Source organism: Ambystoma mexicanum, chromosome 5p (genome assembly GCF_040938575.1).
Source record: "Ambystoma mexicanum isolate Mex_15411 chromosome 5p, UKY_AmexF1_1, whole genome shotgun sequence".
In the NCBI taxonomy this organism is placed as follows: domain Eukaryota; kingdom Metazoa; phylum Chordata; class Amphibia; order Caudata; family Ambystomatidae; genus Ambystoma; species Ambystoma mexicanum.
Window position 1 is genome coordinate 1,355,120,790 of NC_090930.1, and position 19,122 is coordinate 1,355,139,911.

Genomic DNA, 19,122 nt, shown 5'->3' on the forward strand with positions numbered 1-19,122 from the left:
ATAGTTCTCGTCCGTAAGATATCTTCAAATAGTCGCTCACCCCCTTCTGGACAGGATCCTGCAGCTCTTTTACAGTATACTTAGGTTTGTCTCCCCTCTTGGGACAGTTATTCCACATGGCTTTGTATTCCTCTTGCTTATACTTTGATACAGACGAGTATGCCTTTCTGACTTTTGTAACTCTGGCCTTCTTACGTTTGATTATCCTTTGCAGCAACCGGACCGGCCCCCTTTTTTGGTGTTACACCGATTACTCCCTCACCCCACCCTCCCACACCTACTTCACTTCCCATTTAGATTTCCTCCCTTCTCCCCAGGGTGCTTGTGTGCAGTTTTTAATACTCGCGGGTTTGTTTGTTACCATTGAGATCACATTAACACAGTTCCACTTTACTGGTTTTCTATTTAGAGCCATGTCAATTTTTACTGGGATACGTTTATCTTGGTGTCCATCCCTCAATACCTTCTCGCTGGCGTATTCATCATTCTCGTGATTAAAGACCATGCCTTTTTCATGGTTTTCGGTTTACTAACATTGTACTGGTACGAGTCTCTCTTGGTGCCCTTTTCTTAACATCTATTTTGGGCTTGTTCGTTGCTCTCGCGATTACAGTACCACAGTTGCACTTTACTGGCTTCATATTTAGGGTCTTGTCAATTTCATAGGGACGATTTTCTCTTGCTCCATAGCGATCCCCCGGCAGCCTCCTCTCAGTACTCCGTTCTCCCAGTTACCTCTGTCTGCAAGGGACCACTTTTGAGTTCGGCACTTGCTTGTGTTCTCTTCCTCCGTTTGGTATCTTGTGTTCCTCCTGGTTGTCAGTATCTCGTACTCCATCCTCTTTCTCAATGAGACCACGTCGCCTGTGGATGGCAGAGCATCTTGTGGATTCCCATGCTGGGTAGTTTCTCTGCTTGTCAACAGGTTGCACCACCCACCAATAAGTCGTCGGTACAGTGAGGATATGATCGATTTGGCAGATAATGGGGGCCCCTTAATGCTAGCATTTATGGGCAGAAGGAGGTCAACCAACCCAAGTACCTGCACTTTCTGATTCATTGTCCTCAAGTGAGATACTTCTTAAGGAGGATGTTGGAAGGTATATTTGATAAAAAGTTGCGTCTTATTATGGATTCCATAATGTCCCTTAGACAGATGGGTTTGAGCTCCCTGGCAATTATGGACGATTCCATTACAGATCAAGAAAAAGTTAAGGATTTATTTGCACTTCCACCGGGGCCTTCTGCTCCACAGGATTCTCAGGCAACTGTGTTGGAACCAAAGTCTCAGACTCGGGTCGAAGCTGAAATTCCTACAACAATTTTGTTAGAACATCCTTTTGGTGGGTCAGCCATAGAAAGAGTAACAAATAAGATTCATCCTGCGTATACCCCGTGGAGGCTGGGAGAGAACCTTTTGGTCTTCCACCGGCCGCTACGCCATGGTTCTTCGCCATAGCTCTTCGACCATAGATTACTTTTGTGCGTCAGTAAGGTATTGGCATTTGATTTGCGATTTTAAAGTGACTAATAACCATTTTAGTGATCACTTTCCAATTTCCTTGGGCTTATTTTGGCAGCTGCAAACGTCAGTGTCCTTCTTTTAAAGTACTTGATTAGACAAATTAATCTGCAGTGTAAACCAAGGATCACGTGGGCCAAGCTGAATAATTCTAATATTAATCAGGACATTTGTGGCTCTAATAGAACATTGATTGTGTCCATCCCCAAGGAGGGGGTTACCCTCCCGACTATTACACATTTGTTCACTGAACGCTCATGTATTTTGTGGATAAGGCACGCAAGAACCTCTACCCCAGAGGTTGGTTAAAAAATGAATGCAAAAGTGCTAAGCAGGCCTTTCTTTCTGCACTAAGAGTAGGTGGACTGTCTGGGATAAATATTATTCATGCAAGATCCAGCTACAACAGCCATACAAAAAAGAAAGGTGGAACTAGATGATATGGTGTGGGAGGCCCTTAATAAAGCTACTAGCAACAAGGAATCCAAAACATTTCCAGAGCTTGAGGCTGCAGGTCCACCTCACAAAGCACTATGAAAGGGTTAGAGACAACAGTGGTGGTCAGGCCTGGGTTGCTCATTACTCAAAACTTTACAAAGGGCCAAGTGCAATATTTGATCCTGTACTGGAGGAAGTCACTCTTGCTATCTTCAAACCAGCCCATAATCGAGCAACCGGCAGCACCTGCAGATCTTTTTCAGGATCTGATACAAGCATGGGCTCCTTTGTTAACAGTTTGCTTTAATGCCAGTGTGATGGGATACCTGCCTCATGGAAGGATGCAATCATCTCCCCCCCCCCCATTTTAAAAAAGGGGGTAGGGCAAGTCCATTGCACTTCTGGACATCACATTCTCTGTTAAGAGGGAGCCTATTTTTCTGTGCTTCATGGTCTCGAGCACTGTCTTCGATAAGATGAAACGGGGCAAGGTTTTGAGAGCGCTCAGGTGCATGGAGTGTCAGATGGACCTTGTATCCATATTGAAGTCTGTCCATATCCACAATGGGGCATGTGAAAGATATGAAGAGGGGTCAGTGCACCCTTTTTTGATGCACCTCTGGGAGTGCATCAGGGCTGTGCCCTGCCCCCAGTCTTGATTAATCTCTACATTAATGGTCTTGAGAGACCAAGACAGATTATCCAAGATTGGGCCACAAGGCTTTTCCTGTTTTCACTTACAAAGATGACACTGTCCTAATTGCCCGTACCCCTAAGACTTTGAAAAAGCTGATACCATCTTCCACTCAGTTCATGAACGACAGAGTCATCATACAAAAATCTGCAGTTATGGCCTGTGTCAGTGATAATAGAAACACCACAATGTTATGTGAAGGGGAACTCATCCCAAGGGTGCTGGCTTTTGACTATCTAGGAATACAATTTTCATCTTCAATGACTGGGAAGGCCCATGTGGAGAAACAATGTGCGCAAATGTGCCAGTCTTTAGGGGTTGTTTCTCAATGTATATCTATGTGTCAATGTCGCCCTTTGCAGATGATCCTCCAAGTTTACCTGGTAGAAAGAAAGGCAGCTGTTATTTACACTGGTACGCTTTGGGGTTATGTAAACATCCCAGAACTCGAAGTGGCTGTCATGATCTCTGCTTCCAAAAGGTCAGGGTTTTCCCAACTCCCTTGGAAGCAGATCCATAACCCAGGTTCCGAGTGCCAACCAGTCCCAATTGGGACCTTTTGGACCCAGTCCTGGCGCCAGTGGCACCAGGCTCATAAATATGCCCAGTCCCAGCGCTGGAAGCGCCGGGCTCATAATGCTTGGGTGGACTTACCTGCAGCAGACCATGCTGCTTACTTGCCTGCCAGTTGAGTCTCTGATCCTCTTCTGTTTGGAACTACTTTTCCTGTTGGGTGGGGCAGGAGCCACTCCCTAGATTCAGAACACTGGAACTCTTCTGGAAAGCAGGAACTCTTTTCTTAGCTAGGCGTGGCTGTGGAAGGAGACATCTAAGCACTACAGGAGGCTATTTAAACCACACCCGATGGATGAATCTTGCTTTGCGTTATTCTGCATCCTCAGCAGCAGAACGCTCATCGTGTCTTCTGCATCTGATCCTGGGCCTAAGGGAAAAGGCTTACCATTCTGAATCCAGTCTTCAGCAACACCTATAAAGACAAGAAAGAACAGGTTAGCATTACGGTCTTCAGTGACAACTCTTCACTTACCTGGTCCATCGGCTGTCACCAACGCCTCGCGCTGCATTCCGGCATCTGAAAGACAAAGGCTTACCTACTCTTCGCACGCTCCGGAGGCCTTCGGCGCTTCATCCCGCATCTGAAAGACAAAACAAGGTGCGTTTAAAGACATTGGGGAACTTTAATACTCACGTGCCATTACTCCTTTCCACATCTAACCCAGTGGGTATTCCGGCACCCTGCAGCCGCCCCGAACTTGTACCTGCAAAATAAAAAGACAGTTAGAGCGCATCGTGAAGCAGGCAACAAGCGCTTACTTACGTGCTTCCAGGCGCTTCTATTCATCACACGGGCTCCATCTTCAACTCACTTCAGCCCGCCATCCGCCATCCGCCATCGCCGGAACCCTGCAAAACAAGAGACATCATTACTAAAGACTTTAAAGACATTAGAAATACTCGAAACTTACCGTTCGTGCAGTAAACGACGGACAGCAGTCCTCTGAAGTCAAGAGGCCTGCTCCCCTTATCCAGTGAAGAAACTGGTTACAGCACCCTGCCTCGAGGCAGATGGAGAGCACGGCGTTCACTTACCTAAGGTGAGAGCGTTAACCTTTGGGGTTCTACAGGAGAAGAGAAAGGGAAGAAGAGAGAGACATTCAATAACCCAGTTCATTAATCCCACATTTTCTATCTGCAGACATCTTACCCTTCGAGCCAGACATACAGTGCACAGAGGTCCAGCCCAAAGAGCCAGCCGTGTGTTACACATCACCTTTGAAGATACGGTATACACCCAGTCAAGACCGGCGCCTCTACGGGAATCAGGTGAGCGTTACAGAACGCAAAGCCTACCACAAAACTCCCGTCCAGGCGCTATGGAAACCTCGGATACCGACCAGCTAGCCCAGTTACTTGGGGAACTAAGGGCAGAAGTGCATGCAGCCCGTCAGGAAACGAACGCTCTAAGAAGGGAACTGATTATTTCCAAGGAGCGAACAGATGATCTCGCTAGACAATTGCTACAGTCACAAGCCGGACAGACCCAGTTACCCGCATCTGGGGGAAATCTTCCTTCTACATCCTCTATGAATCCAGTGCAGATCAACCTACCTGGGAATGTACCTCTGGCTCCGCCCGAACGATTTTCTGGTGACCCAAAGAGGTTTGCAGTATTTATCAATCAGTGCCAGTTGCATTTCTTATGCCGGCCAGCAGCCTTTCCAACTGATCAAGCTAAAGTAGCTTTCGTGCTTTCGTACCTTAGTGGCAATGCGGCAGACTGGTCGATCCCTCTAGTAAATCAAGATGATCCGGTCCTCCATGATTTTCAAGCTTTTCAGCTCAGTATGGAAAAACTGTTCGCAAGACATTCACAGGGGCAGGCCTTGGACAACGAGCTTCTTTCGTTGCGACAAGGTAATCAAGACCTTTTGGCTTATATTGCGTCTTTCAACAGACTGATAGTGGAAACTCACTGGCCTGAGGACAAAAGGATTACGCTGTTTTATAGAGGTCTACGCGGAGAGCTCAAAGATGTGTTAGCCCAAGTAGTGAATCCCCCACAAGATTGTTCGGACTATATAGACTTAGTCGTTCAAATAGATCACAGACTGCAGAACAGGAAGGCCGATCGTTCCAAGTTTGATGCTCTAGTATTTTCCAAACCGCCAACTCCTTCCAAAGGAGTAGACTCCGGGGAACCCATGCAAATAGGGGGACTGAAAGGTCCTCTAACACAAAAGGAGCGGGAAAGGAGAAAACAGTTGCAATTATGCCTCTATTGCGGAAACTCAGGGCACTTTCTTCGAGACTGTCCGGTGAAACCTGCCAAGAAGGCAGTAGGAGCTGCAGTTACCAAAGTTACAAACTCTGAGCAGGGAAACGACCTCGCCCGACAAGAATAGAGGTCCTCTTGCCGAGCGTGAAAACCAGTTCCGTGACCTCGCATTTCGTGATACCTATGGTCCTCATTAGCCCTGATAATCCGGATCGATTACATGCAATTGAAGCTTACGTCGACAGCGGTGCCATCGGCAATTATGTGGATCATGAAATGGTTTTGAGGATGAATCTAACGCTTTGTCCCAAGGCTGTAAAGGACGTCATTACTACGGTGGATGGTACGGAGATAGCCTCCGGGCCAGTAACGCATACCACTCAAGAAGTGACGCTAGTAAGTCAAGATGGACACCATGAGAAGATCGTGTTCGATGTGATCAAGGCCCCTCAGTTTCAGATTATTCTAGGAATACCTTGGTTAGAGAAACACAATCCTCTGATCGATTGGCGAGCAAGAACGGTCCAATTTCCAGAATGTGTCTCTACTTGTCACCCTCCACCTGGTGTTGCACTGGCAGCAATTTCTTCAGAGACTCCCCAGTTACCTCCCGAATACCAAGATGTTTTCCGGAAGGATCAGGCTAACTCTCTACCTCCTCATAGGTCTTATGACTGCCAGATCGACCTGATACCTGGATCTACTCCTCCTTGTAGTAGAATTTATGCCCTCACCGAGGCTGAGAACCTTCACCTTCGACAATACCTGGATCAATACCTGGCAAATGGGTTTATTCGTCCTTCCAAGTCCCCTGCTTCTTCAGCTTTGTTCTTCGTTCCAAAAAAGGAAGGAGACCTTAGAACTTGTATAGATTATCGCTCCCTGAACCAGATCACCGTTAAGAATAGATATCCGTTACCTTTGATCCCTGAACTCCTGGACCAAGTCAGAAAAGCATGCATATATACAAAGCTGGATCTTAGAGGAGCTTACCACTTGGTACGAGTAAAAGAGGGCGATGAATGGAAGACGGCCTTCCGCACCAAGTATGGGCTATTTGAATATCAGGTCATGCCCTTCGGACTTTGTAATGCCCCGGCCGCCTTTCAATATTTTATGAACGATGTCCTCAGAGAGCTCACAGATGTATGTGTTGTTGTTTACATTGACGACATCCTCGTTTATTCTTCATCGGAATCTGAACATCGGAAACACGTGAAAATGGTCCTCGAAAGATTGCGTCAACACAAACTTTTCGCTAAGTTGGAAAAATGTGTTTTCAACGTGACTGAAGTTGAATTCTTGGGATTCATATTATCACCTGGCGGAGTGCGTATGGATTCAAAGAAGGTCGATGCAGTTCTCAAATGGCCATCACCATCCTCCGTAAAAGGTGTGCAAAGCATGTTAGGCTTCGCTAACTTTTACCGCAGGTTTATCCCCGAATTCTCTCGAATAGTCCAGCCCATCACTGCCTTGTTAAAGAAAAACAAACGTTTTGAATGGTCTACCGAGGCGGAACAAGCTTTCCAGGATTTGAAGACTAAATTTATCTCTGCACCAATCTTAAAACACCCTCGCCCCGAACTCCCCTACATCGTGGAAACTGATGCTTCAAGCCTTGCCATGGGGGCAGTTCTATCACAAAAGGACCCGGTAACCAATCAGTTGCATCCCGTGGCATTTTGGTCCCGCAAATTCTCGCCTCCTGAAATCAATTACACGATTACTGACAAGGAACTTCTGGCTATCAAGTCTGCCTTTAAGGCTTGGCGGCATTATCTGCTGGGGGCCCGACACACCGTTACTGTGATTACGGATCACCGAAACCTGCAATATTTGAAAACCGCAAAAGCCCAATCCTCTAGACAACTCCGTTGGGCATTATTCTTTGCCGAGTTTGACTTCATAATTACCTATCGACCTGGTACAAAAAACGGTAAAGCTGATGCCCTTTCTCGGATGGGAGTGGAAGAACACTTGATCAACCCTAAACCTGTACCAATCATTCCCGCACAAAGAATTCTGGGTGTAATCGCCACAGAATCCATAGAGGAAGTTAAGGATAAAGCCAGGCAACTTGTAACTCCAGCAGACATACAGAATTGGCATCTGCAGGGAAAGGACTTTGCAGTAAAGGACAACTTATTGTATTTCCAAGAACGATTATACCTACCCAGCACAGATTTACAGAAAGAAGTAATCTCTTGTTATCACGATTCTTTAATGGAAGGACATCCCGGTATGGCCAAGACCTCAGAAAAGATCAAGTGCTACTTCTGGTGGCCGTCTTGGAAAAAAGATATCAGAGACTTTATAATGTCCTGTGGAGTATGCGCCCAAAACAAGAGTCAAAAGGAAAGACCAGCAGGCCTCTTACGCCCTATTGACATCCCACCTCGCCCTTGGCATACGCTTTCTATGGACTTCATCACCTATCTACCTCCATGCTCCGGATACAATACGATTCTAGTAATCGTGGACCTATTCTCCAAGATGGCGCATTTCATTCCGCTCAAAGGCTTGCCAACAGCAGCAACTCTGGCCCGAGAATTTCTCAAAAACATCGTCCGACTGCACGGTTTTCCTTCGGTTCTAATTTCGGATCGAGGTAGTCAATTTATTTCTCATTTTTGGCGAAGTTGCTGTCGGTCGGCTCAAATTGATGTGAGACTATCGACCAGTCACCACCCTCAGACCGACGGACAAACCGAGAGGACCAATCAAACTCTGGAACAGTATTTACGCTGCATGCTGCAACAAACTGAAAAAACTTGGAAAGACATCCTTTGGATAGCCGAATATGCCTACAATAACTCTGTCCATTCCGGAACTGGGAAAACCCCGTTTTTTCTTTTGTACGGCAGTCACCCTCGAACCTCGGAGTTGGATCCCCTCCAAGATCTTGAAACACCAGCAGTAGACTACCTGCATTCTACAATCACCCAAGCCTTTAAGGAAGCTGTTTCTCACCTTCAAAGGGCTAAAGAACAATACAAGAAAGGAGCAGATCAACATCGGAAGGAAGCCCCTCAATATCAAGTAGGGGATCAAGTCTGGTTATCCACCAAATATCTACCTCTAAAAGGGCCACGCACATTCAACCCAAGATACCTTGGTCCCTATTCCATCACTACCATAGTAAACCCAGTAGCGGTCAAGTTGGACTTGCCCCCGCACATGAAGATACATCTGGTCTTCCACGTCTCTCTATTAAAACCCGTGCAACCTCAAACCCGACTAACCAAATCTCCAAAACCTATCCTAGTTGATGGAGAACTCGAGTTTGAAGTCAAAAGCATTCTGGACTCCAAGATCTCCAAATCTAAACTATTCTACCTAATTGACTGGAAAGGCTACAGCCCCCCCAAGAGAGATCCTGGGAACCTGCTGAATATGTCCACGCTCCTCGCCTAATCAAAAGATTTCACCGAACATTTCCTGACAAGCCAAAACCCCCGGAGAAGCCCGGTTTGGGAGGGGCCTTGAGGGGGGGGGGGGGTACTGTCATGATCTCTGCTTCCAAAAGGTCAGGGTTTTCCCCAACTCCCTTGGAAGCAGATCCATAACCCAGCTTCCGAGTGCCAACCAGTCCCAATTGGGACCTTTTGGACCCAGTCCTGGCGCCAGTGGCACCAGGCTCATAAATATGCCCAGTCCCAGCGCTGGAAGCGCCGGGCTCATAATGCTTGGGTGGACTTACCTGCAGCAGACCATGCTGCTTACTTGCCTGCCAGTTGAGTCTCTGATCCTCTTCTGTTTGGAACTACTTTTCCTGTTGGGTGGGGCAGGAGCCACTCCCTAGATTCAGAACACTGGAACTCTTCTGGAAAGCAGGAACTCTTTTCTTAGCTAGGCGTGGCTGTGGAAGGAGACACCTAAGCACTACAGGAGGCTATTTAAACCACACCCGATGGATGAATCTTGCTTTGCGTTATTCTGCATCCTCAGCAGCAGAACGCTCATCGTGTCTTCTGCATCTGATCCTGGGCCTAAGGGAAAAGGCTAACCATTCTGAATCCAGTCTTCAGCAACACCTATAAAGACAAGAAAGAACAGGTTAGCATTACGGTCTTCAGTGACAACTCTTCACTTACCTGGTCCATCGGCTGTCACCAACGTCTCGCGCTGCATTCCGGCATCTGAAAGACAAAGGCTTACCTACTCTTCGCACGCTCCGGAGGCCTTCGGTGCTGCATCCCGCATCTGAAAGACAAAACAAGGTGCGTTTAAAGACATTGGGGAACTTTAATACTCCCGTGCCATTACTCCTTTCCAAATCTAACCCAGTGGGTATTCCGGCACCCTGCAGCCGCCCCGAACTTGTACCTGCAAAATAAAAAGACAGTTAGAGCGCATCGTGAAGCAGGCAACAAGCGCTTACTTACGTGCTTCCAGGCGCTTCTATTCATCACACGGGCTCCATCTTCAACTCACTTCAGCCCGCCATCCGCCATCGCCGGAACCCTGCAAAACAAGAGACATCATTACTCGAAACTTACCGTTCGTGCAGTAAACGACGGACAGCAGTCCTCTGAAGTCAAGAGGCCTGCTCCCCTTATCCAGTGAAGAAACTGGTTACAGCACCCTGCCTCGAGGCAGATGGAGAGCACGGCGTTCACTTACCTAAGGTGAGAGCGTTAACCTTTGGGGTTCTACAGGAGAAGAGAAAGGGAAGAAGAGAGAGACATTCAATAACCCAGTTCATTAATCCCACATTTTCTATCTGCAGACATCTTACCCTTCGAGCCAGACATACAGTGCACAGAGGTCCAGCCCAAAGAGCCAGCCGTGTGTTACACATCACCTTTGAAGATACGGTATACGCCCAGTCAAGACCGGCGCCTCTACGGGAATCAGGTGAGCGTTACAGTGGCCGAGAACATGTTTCTTAAGAAATTACTGTGTCTTCCTTGTTCTGAGGCAAACTTTTCAGTTCATCCAGATTTAGGGGGAGGGGTTCATTAGTTCTCTGGAAGTTGGCTGGTATTTGGCCCCTTAATCTCACTGGTTCTGAATCTGGGCTAGCCCGAAAGAGCCGATTACACACTTCGTAAATAGAGAAATATTAAAGAAAGAAAAATCACATGAGAATTCTTTGGCCGAGCCAAGTTAAATCTAGTTTGATAAAATGGAACTCATCTGCACTTATTGCACCTTGTTGACTACAGCCAGGCAAACATTTCACAATATTTCAAACCTATGTGTCGGAACAATGTGAGAGCAAGGCACTATCCATTAATGCATACAAGAAACGTGTTATTTATACACGGGTTGATGCTTTGCAATCTTATTTAACCTCGAGTCATAAATCCTCAGAGGGTTTAATTACTAGAGCACGTTTTGATTGTTTGGGTTGGAATGTGAACATAGCTAAATGGCAAACCCCCCCCCCCCCCCACTCCCTGGGGGCTACCAACTGCCCTATATGTAAATCAGATCCTTAAGATCTTCTGCATTTAATTCTTTCTTGTCCAGCGTATTTGTGTATTAGGTCTAGGACGATTTTACCGGTTTAGAGGCAGTTTTCTTTTGTCCAATGTCATCCAGCTATGTATTTTCTATTGGCAGCGGATTCTCATTATGTGGTATGGGCATTATTGCTGTATCTGAAGGGGGCACTGAAAGGAAGGAAACGTTTTTTAATTCCCATTAGCATGAATTTTAACCATGATTTTATTGTGTGTGTTATCCGGGTTTTGTCTGCAAATCAATTTTATTGATCAATTGTTGTGTTTTGCATTAATTGTATGTTAATGTATTTGTTAATCCAAATAAACAATTATGAAGATGATGAATATCTGGCTTGCGAATAGTCTTGTGTGACTGTTTCAATTAAACAGTAATTTGATTACTTTGCTTTCTCTCCCGGGGTTTGATCTCTCTATGGACTTTATCTCTTCTACTTTTTGGGAGGTATTTAATCATTGAAAAGTTCATTTTACACTATTATACTTCTGCTCACTTTTTCTCCAATTCATCTTTAGTTTCAGTTTTTGAACTGGGATAAGTTAACTGGCTACAAAAATGATTCTTGGAGTCTTTCCAGGCCTTCCATTGTCCCAGTTACCTGCCTTGTGGTAGGAGAATGTCGGTGGGAGCCTCCTTCATTGCAGATCCTCAGTTTAATGCAGACTGCCAGTGTTTCTACTTCGGCGTCTCCCTCCTTGCTGTTTTCCCTTTCTTCACTGTAACGCTGTCGTTCTGACTTTGGTTTCCAGTTGTCAGTGGCAACATTGCCCGGACACTTGTCCAAGCAAGGATTTTTATCCCTGGTCTCGCCACCCACTTATAATGGTCACTGGCACTCCGGTTTTCTCTGGCTCTGTGCTTGCCCTTGCTCCAGCGTAAGACTTTGCAAAGTTGCATGATGTAGGGATATATTGATGCATGATATGTTTGTGCAAATAACAGCACATGTGTATAGATTCCAAGGAAAGCAAAAATTGGCATTTTACTGGCAACGTTTAGAAGCAGCTATTTTTAAATGGGTGCAAGGGACAGCTTTTCTCAGCTACAAGCCAGTAAAATAAGTGTTGTTTTAAAGGCATTCAAGCCGGCAAAGGGATGATTATTTCAAAAATACGCAGCAGAATGTGCAGTCATTAGGTTTGACAGAAACGTGTATATTTACAAATGTAATGCTTTTCTATCTGTGTGGAACTCCACTGGAAATATATAACTAACTAACCTTACTAATAAAAGCCCAGTAACCAATTCACTTTATAATGCACTTTGGTAGGCACAGTTGGAAATTAATTTCATTTTGCATTTTTCCATGGGGAGATGCACAGTAAAAAAAACTGAAGGGCTATTTGTGCAGGCTAAAAACTTCCATTGTTCTTGCAAGAAATAACTTGTTATGTATGCTCGGGTAAGGTGATTGGCTAATGTGGTCGGCACTTCTGGAGGGGTCAGAACCACGTCAGGGGAGGCTGCTCTAATGTTGATGGACAGACAGAGGAAATTTAAGCAGGAGAAAAGGGGGTGTAGTGGGTCAGTCGGAGATTGTGTTCCTGTCAGCACACTGTGGGACGGTTGTGTCCGGGGGCTGCTGATGCTGGAAGAGCGCCTGAAGACGGGGGCAGATAAAGAGTCGTCCTTGCTTCGGAGTTAATGAAATTCTAAAATCTGTGTCCATGAACTGTGTGGGATTCGTACAGATAACGTCCGACAGCACGAAATTCAAACTTTGCATACTCCGGTGAGTTAGGTCTTACAAAATGAGGAGCGTGAGAATGTATGGTATATTTTGGCAGACAGTGTAGTGAGATTAGATTTGAGAACAAAAGTATTCTGCATTTCTTCACTGGGTAAACAGAGTTGCACACCACGTTTAAAATATTCTCCATGTTGCAATATGTTTCATTTTATCTGTACTCGCTGTTGGTAAGAATATGTAACCGATATCATGTAATGTATTGTTTTTATTTAAATAAATGGTGGTAATTAAACAGTAACAGCATACTTTACTTTATTCTTTTTTTTTTTTAATATAACAAGGCTATTTCTTGGTTTTTGCGTTTTATTTCTGCCTCTAATGATCACTGTCAATGGGAAAGTCAGGGGGTGATCCTAGTGTTATACCACTGTGGTAAACTTTGTTACCTCATTTACCACCTGGGACAATGTTAGGAAAAAGAATAAATACATGTAGATGAGCCAAGTAGATTGTATGTGTGTGGATGGGCTTCACTCTGCATGCTGGAGAGGAAGCAGTGTCTAAGGCACGTAGGTTACTGAATGTAAATAAGTCAATAACATGAGCTAAATGCAATAAACGACATTCTATGTATTTTTACTGGGTTCCCTAAAAGTGTACCAGGTCCAGGGTTTGTTTATCATCAGCCCAAGGTCTATCATAATTATAATTACAAAGAGGGAAAGTGTGTAGTACTATGGGGCGGTATTAGAAAAGACATGCTCACCACCATACCACAAAAATAAGATGCCTCTAAATTAATGTCAAGGTAAGCTGATACTAAATTACCGCCAAAATACGATAGTGCTAGACTATTACCAAAATAGGGTAATACTGAACTACCAATAATGATAAGCTAATGTACCAACAGAAATACTGCCAAAATGCCACAGTGTTGAATTACCACCAAATCTGAAATGTGCCCCAAAAACAAAATATCCAACAGTGAGTTTGAAACTCGCAGGTTCTGGGACTGCCCAGCCAGGATTGTATATATAATTCACTGAAAAAAAAAAACTTTAAGGGACGCTATGGTTACAAGTAAAACCGAAACCTCAGAAATGTGCCACCAACTCACACCACCGCCGTGCACTGCTAAGACTACTACCCAGGACATCAAAGATTGACATCACAAATGTCTATTGCCAATAACCTTTGCTGGATGGATTTGGATGAAATTTCCAAAACAAAAATGTTGAAGCCCCTCATCCCCAAACGGCACATTTTGGGAGTAGGTTATGAAATTAAACAGTTATCAAGAAAATAAAACACCACGGTTTGTTTTCAGCCCATTCATTTTACCATAGAGGAAAACGTACAATTTCTGAACAGCCATAGCATGAACAACTCTGGGAAGATTTGGACTACATTAGAAACAACTTGTGAACAAAGTGTGGACTTAAATTCCTTGACTGGTTTGGGCTAAATCCATCCAGTAGTTTTTAAAATATTTGACAGCGAACCGAGTGCACCCTGCTCCTTACAACCTTTATATCAGCCGTGGTGCATTTTTTACAGCAGAGAGGCAGAGTGGGGCTAACATTTGACTTACTACATGGATTTGGATGAAACTTACCAACCAAAGAAAGTTTATCAAGAGCCCCAACTTAACTGCACATTTTAGAAAATGAAAAGTTATTAAGACGTCTACTCACATTCATCCTCCCATAGAGAAAAAGTGGAGTTTTTGAACAGCCTATCATCGCAGTATAGACAGAGGACAGTTATGCTCTGAAGGTAGGGGTGAACTGCCTCTTGTATAGCCTGTGATGCAGCAGGAGGAATCCTCTGCCCAACTCAGGTCGAAAGTGCAGTATAAGTACATTTTGTGACAGTAATTCATGAGCCATACTTATCACCCTGCACATGTTGCTTCAAACACTCTAAACAGAACCCCTAGGAGGGACTTTCCATCAGGATTGTTAGAGTACAGTTGTTATGCAAGATCATCGATGATGCCATTTAGGATGCCATCTTTGATGTCCTGAGGTGTTTGTGCGAGAGTGTATGGCGGTTTACGGTTGCACAGTTTACCATGGCTGCCGAATGTCTTTGGTTTTTTATTTTACCTTGTAACGAAAGTTTTTCACTGGCTTTCATAGGTTTAGTGCAACTTAACCATTACATCCCTTTAACAAAGTTTTTCACTGAATCGCTGCCCTATATTTAAGGTGAAACCCATCATCTGTAGTAAAAGCAAAGATTCTATGGTTAAGAACTTCTAAGCCCAAGGGTAGATCAGAACGGCATGTGACATTCCTAGATTAAGGCTCGTGCCTCCCCAGGCCCCAATGACTGAAATGTTTTGTGCAGATCTGGTTACGGTTCGAAAGATATAAAGGGTACAAAAAAGGGTGTGTTTTTCACTTTCCATTCATTTTCCCAAAGAAAAGCACAACCCTAACCGCTGGACGGAGTGGCGCCAAACAAGAAACAAGTGTGACACGAAGTGCTCAAAATAAATCTTATGTTGGTTTGGTGCAAATCCTGCCTTTTTTTTTTTGCCCCCCGAGTAGGGTTACCCTGTAGTCCAAATGTTATTCAAATCTTCCATGGTGCATAGATTAAAAAAATTCTGAAAGTCAGCCATTACTCGAGAATTATGTTCAAAATTAGAAGTGTCCTAAAATGATATAAAGGGTGTAAATTAGAGAGCTTTGAGGAAAAGGAGCCATGTGGGCAGGGTAAAGTAGGAGGATTGGGGAAGGTTTCTGGTATAGTGTAGTTTTGTTGTTCATGTGTTTTAGGAAAGATTGAAAACCAGTATGAAAGGCACTAATATTGCTAAACTAGGATACATTGAGATAGATGTGGCAATCACTGTGGTTGCTAGTTAGGAGATGAGTGTTTTAAGTTAATTTAGGAAGCTTTTTTTATTTGAAAATATATAAAACAAAGTTTTCTAAATGAACTTAAGATGTGTAGGGAGTTGTATTAAGTCGATTTAACGTTCTACGTAAACATCGAGATCTGTTTTAATCAACTTCATTTTGTGAACATTAAGGGTGTCACATTGACGTGTTCATGGCAGAGCAGTGGTTTGATCGGATGAGGTTTTCATGTGATCTGAGTGAACATTTCCTGATTCAGTGTTCTCTTTGCGCAGTTCTTGAAGTCAGGCTTTGTTTAAAAGCTGATTTTAGATTTGTTTAATGTTGGAGGGGATGATGTGAGGGGTGTATTAGGAGGTAGATTAGCGTTTTCAGTTTTGGGAAAGAAGCAGCAGTGGGCACTATTTTGCATGATTTCAATTCATAAGACATGATTAATGCATAGTATACAATGTAAAAGAGGTGAATTTCGAGACCTGTAAAAAAAAAAGGTTATTTTCCAAAAATAAAAGATGTACATTGGTTTGATAACTGATTCTCGATTCAGATTGTACATTTGTATATTAGAAAATGATGGTGCTGTGTTAACTTGGTTATGTTTATATTTATACTAAACAAGGTTCAAGACAGTTGGGCAGTCCTGCAATATAAGCTAAAATGCACGCTTTTCTTTACCTCCATGAAGGGAGCACTCGCAAATCAGGATGCTCGTCATGCGTGCTGTATCCTGTGGTATATGCAAGCCTGCGTTCCGAGCAGACAGAGTGATACTGGCCAGTTACCTGTTCCCTGCGACGACTACCTCGCCCCTCTACCCCCTCACCTTAGCACCCGTGTAGTTTCCCATGCACGGTCCTAAGAGTTTTTAAATAAAAAAGGTTTTAAAAAATGACATTGCAGTGAGGCGCAGCGCCGTCATTTCTGGGGTCAGTTTCCTTGTTGACATCACGGTCATCAATAGGCAAAACTCATTTCAGGAACTAGCATGTGGTGCCAAGTGCGACGCAAGTAAATATCTTTTTTAAAGAAAATGATACACCCTTAGCACCTTGTCTAGGGAGGATAGCTCAGCGACAACGTGCTCGCCTTGGAAGCAAGACGACACAGAGCAACACAGGTTCTATCCCCGAGGCCACACAGACACGTCTGGGTATTAAGCGCATTATAAATAACCTTTCATATCATATGTAGGAAACTACACAAGCTTCAATGGCAATATAATTCACATGGGCAGACCAAGACTGCCAGTAACGGTACTGCTGCCTGCATCAAGGGACCCTGGTTTCCTTTGGGCCTTTAACTTGGGTGGAAGGTGTTACTGGTAGGCTTTTTAATGTTACACCCACCTCACCCCCAGTTTAGATCTTTTTGAAAAACATTATGGTGGTTCTGAAAACAACCACTGCAGGGCTATGGAGGGGATGTGAGGGAGTGGATGTAGGAAAGATGGGTGGAACATAAAATTTATTTATGACTCGTTTTATAGTTATAATTGTTCTTTCATTCTCATAGCATGCCACCTGCTCCTCCCAAACGTGCACGTCTTTGAAATATTGCTCACCATTTGAGTCAGCATCGGTTCTAACTGTAGCAAACGTTGGTATTGAATTCTTCAGAAAGTAGTTCTCGTAAGCTCGATATTTTAGGAATCAATTCAGTGAACACTTGTACAACCGTTTCCCTTATGGAGGTTAAATATGAAGTTGCCTTAAATCCATAATTTTTCTACAACACAGACTGCTTCCTCAAACTATGTCCTTTCTGAAAGAATTATCTCCAGTATTTCTTCCCCACACTTTTCACTGCAGTGTCTCCAACAAAAACAATAATTAGGGCAACACGAGGTACTGCACCTTCCAGATGGTATGCTTTGTTATTTGCCTCAACTCAATATTTTCAACAAGAGGTGGACCACTCGAAATGTATACCAATTCATAACAAAACCTACCTGGTGCCGGTTTCCCAGTCCTCCTCATCCTTTTCTTTCTCTTCTTTGACTTCAACCGTGTGTGGATGCTTCTGGACAATTCGCATTCCGCCAGCTTTAACTAAAAAAAACACAAAACATGCCAGCTAACCAAGTCTCATCAAACGAAAATTCAAACAAAGCTACAGTTGGAAGGATTTACACTTCAAAAACATGCAGAACTGGAAACACAAGTGAAATTTCTGAGTTAAATTGGGGAACGATAAAATGACAATGGTATTGGGAAAGACTCTGATTAAAATAAATAGCAGATTTGACTGGTTGCCCCATGCAATTCAAGTTTTGAAAAAGAAAAAACGAACGTTAAATAAAACAAGTAAAGAAAAAAGATAAGGCTATGGTTAAGACTTCAAGAAGAGGGTATCATTATTTTGCAAAAAGGTTAGAAATGTCAAAAAAATGAGGAGAGTACTTTTTTTGTTTCATAATCTGTGTGCATATATTAAAAAAAGATTACAAAAGTAAGTGGCAAAAAAAATGATTAGGCATGGTATTTTGACTATAATCCAGTTTTATGGGTGATGAGTGGGGGACTGTACATTCGACTTCAACAGAAATATAGTCTGAACATTCATGTAGCAAAAGGAGTTTCATCTTGTAAATTCCTGTGTCGCTGATTTTGGGAAGGAGTAACATCTGTACTGCTTTTCAAAGCAAAGAGTTTTAGTAACACTAAAGCGAGGAGAAAAAAAAAATAGAACACACTGCCGCTCCCAAAAAAAGTTTAAACTAGCACTATGACCACTAGACAGTGGGCGGAGTGTTCACCCCAGCCTTTCAATATGAGACCAGAAGTTGTAAATCCAGGGAGGATGTTGGGCATAGTTTGAAGAGCCAAGCTCGCTGTGTTCAATAAAGGCCCAGACATTACAACTAGAGGTCTCGGGCAGTTGTGGGAAATTGAGTTTTTTTTAGATTGTCTGTATTAGGAAGTTGTAGCCAATTGAGTTTTTTGGGGAGTCGGGGCAGTTTGGGTGCACTGGAAAATGCCTTAAAAGTACTGCTCCTGCTAGAAAAGGACACCTACCGACCCCCCACCCCCAACTACTTCAATGGGTCCCCAGCATGTCTGCTGACTGTTTTGAGACCACCTGGACATGATTTATGGGAGAGAATTGATTTCTGAATCCTAGGTATCCTGTTCCAAACTGAAGCACAGGTGTGCAAAAAGAAATCATGGTTTTATTTGCAAGGTGAAAATACCTGCTTGCTGTGCGTGTTTATCTTTACTGCCCTTGTGAAATAAATGGAGCCAATAAATATCCGATTTTCTGTACAAAAGTATAAGGAACATGTCCCCGACTGTCCTAGGATGGAACACACGAGAATGGTTTACCTAACCAACACGCAGTACAGTGCAAACCACAGCAAGAACGGAATTATACTACTCACACATTAAATCTGTTAGATCAAATTGTTTGCCAACCAAGCTTTTACCTAGCCACTTTAGATAATCCTTCTACACATCAATACAACACCATTTGGCTCTTGACACCATCAACTTCACCTTTCGTACCTTCTCTGTGTCTTATAAGACTCATGTGAAGGTAATCAAAAGCTTCTTAGAAGTCACCCTTTATCACAACCAGTTCGTTTTCAAATCAATGGTATAGCTATGGGAGCGAAAAATGCCCCATTGCTCGCAAACTTGT

The 19,122-nt window shown here is 43.8% G+C and overlaps 1 protein-coding gene across 1 annotated transcript in view; it reads right to left on the minus strand.

The window, feature by feature from the left end:
* The window catches only part of DAP (death associated protein), a 121,926-nt gene that overhangs the window by 92,338 nt on the left and 10,466 nt on the right, over window positions 1–19,122 (minus strand). Inside the window, exon 2 of the mRNA XM_069613756.1 lies at window positions 17,432–17,531. Coding sequence (XP_069469857.1) covers window positions 17,432–17,531 — 100 coding nt within the window. The remainder of the gene's footprint in view (window positions 1–17,431; window positions 17,532–19,122) is intronic.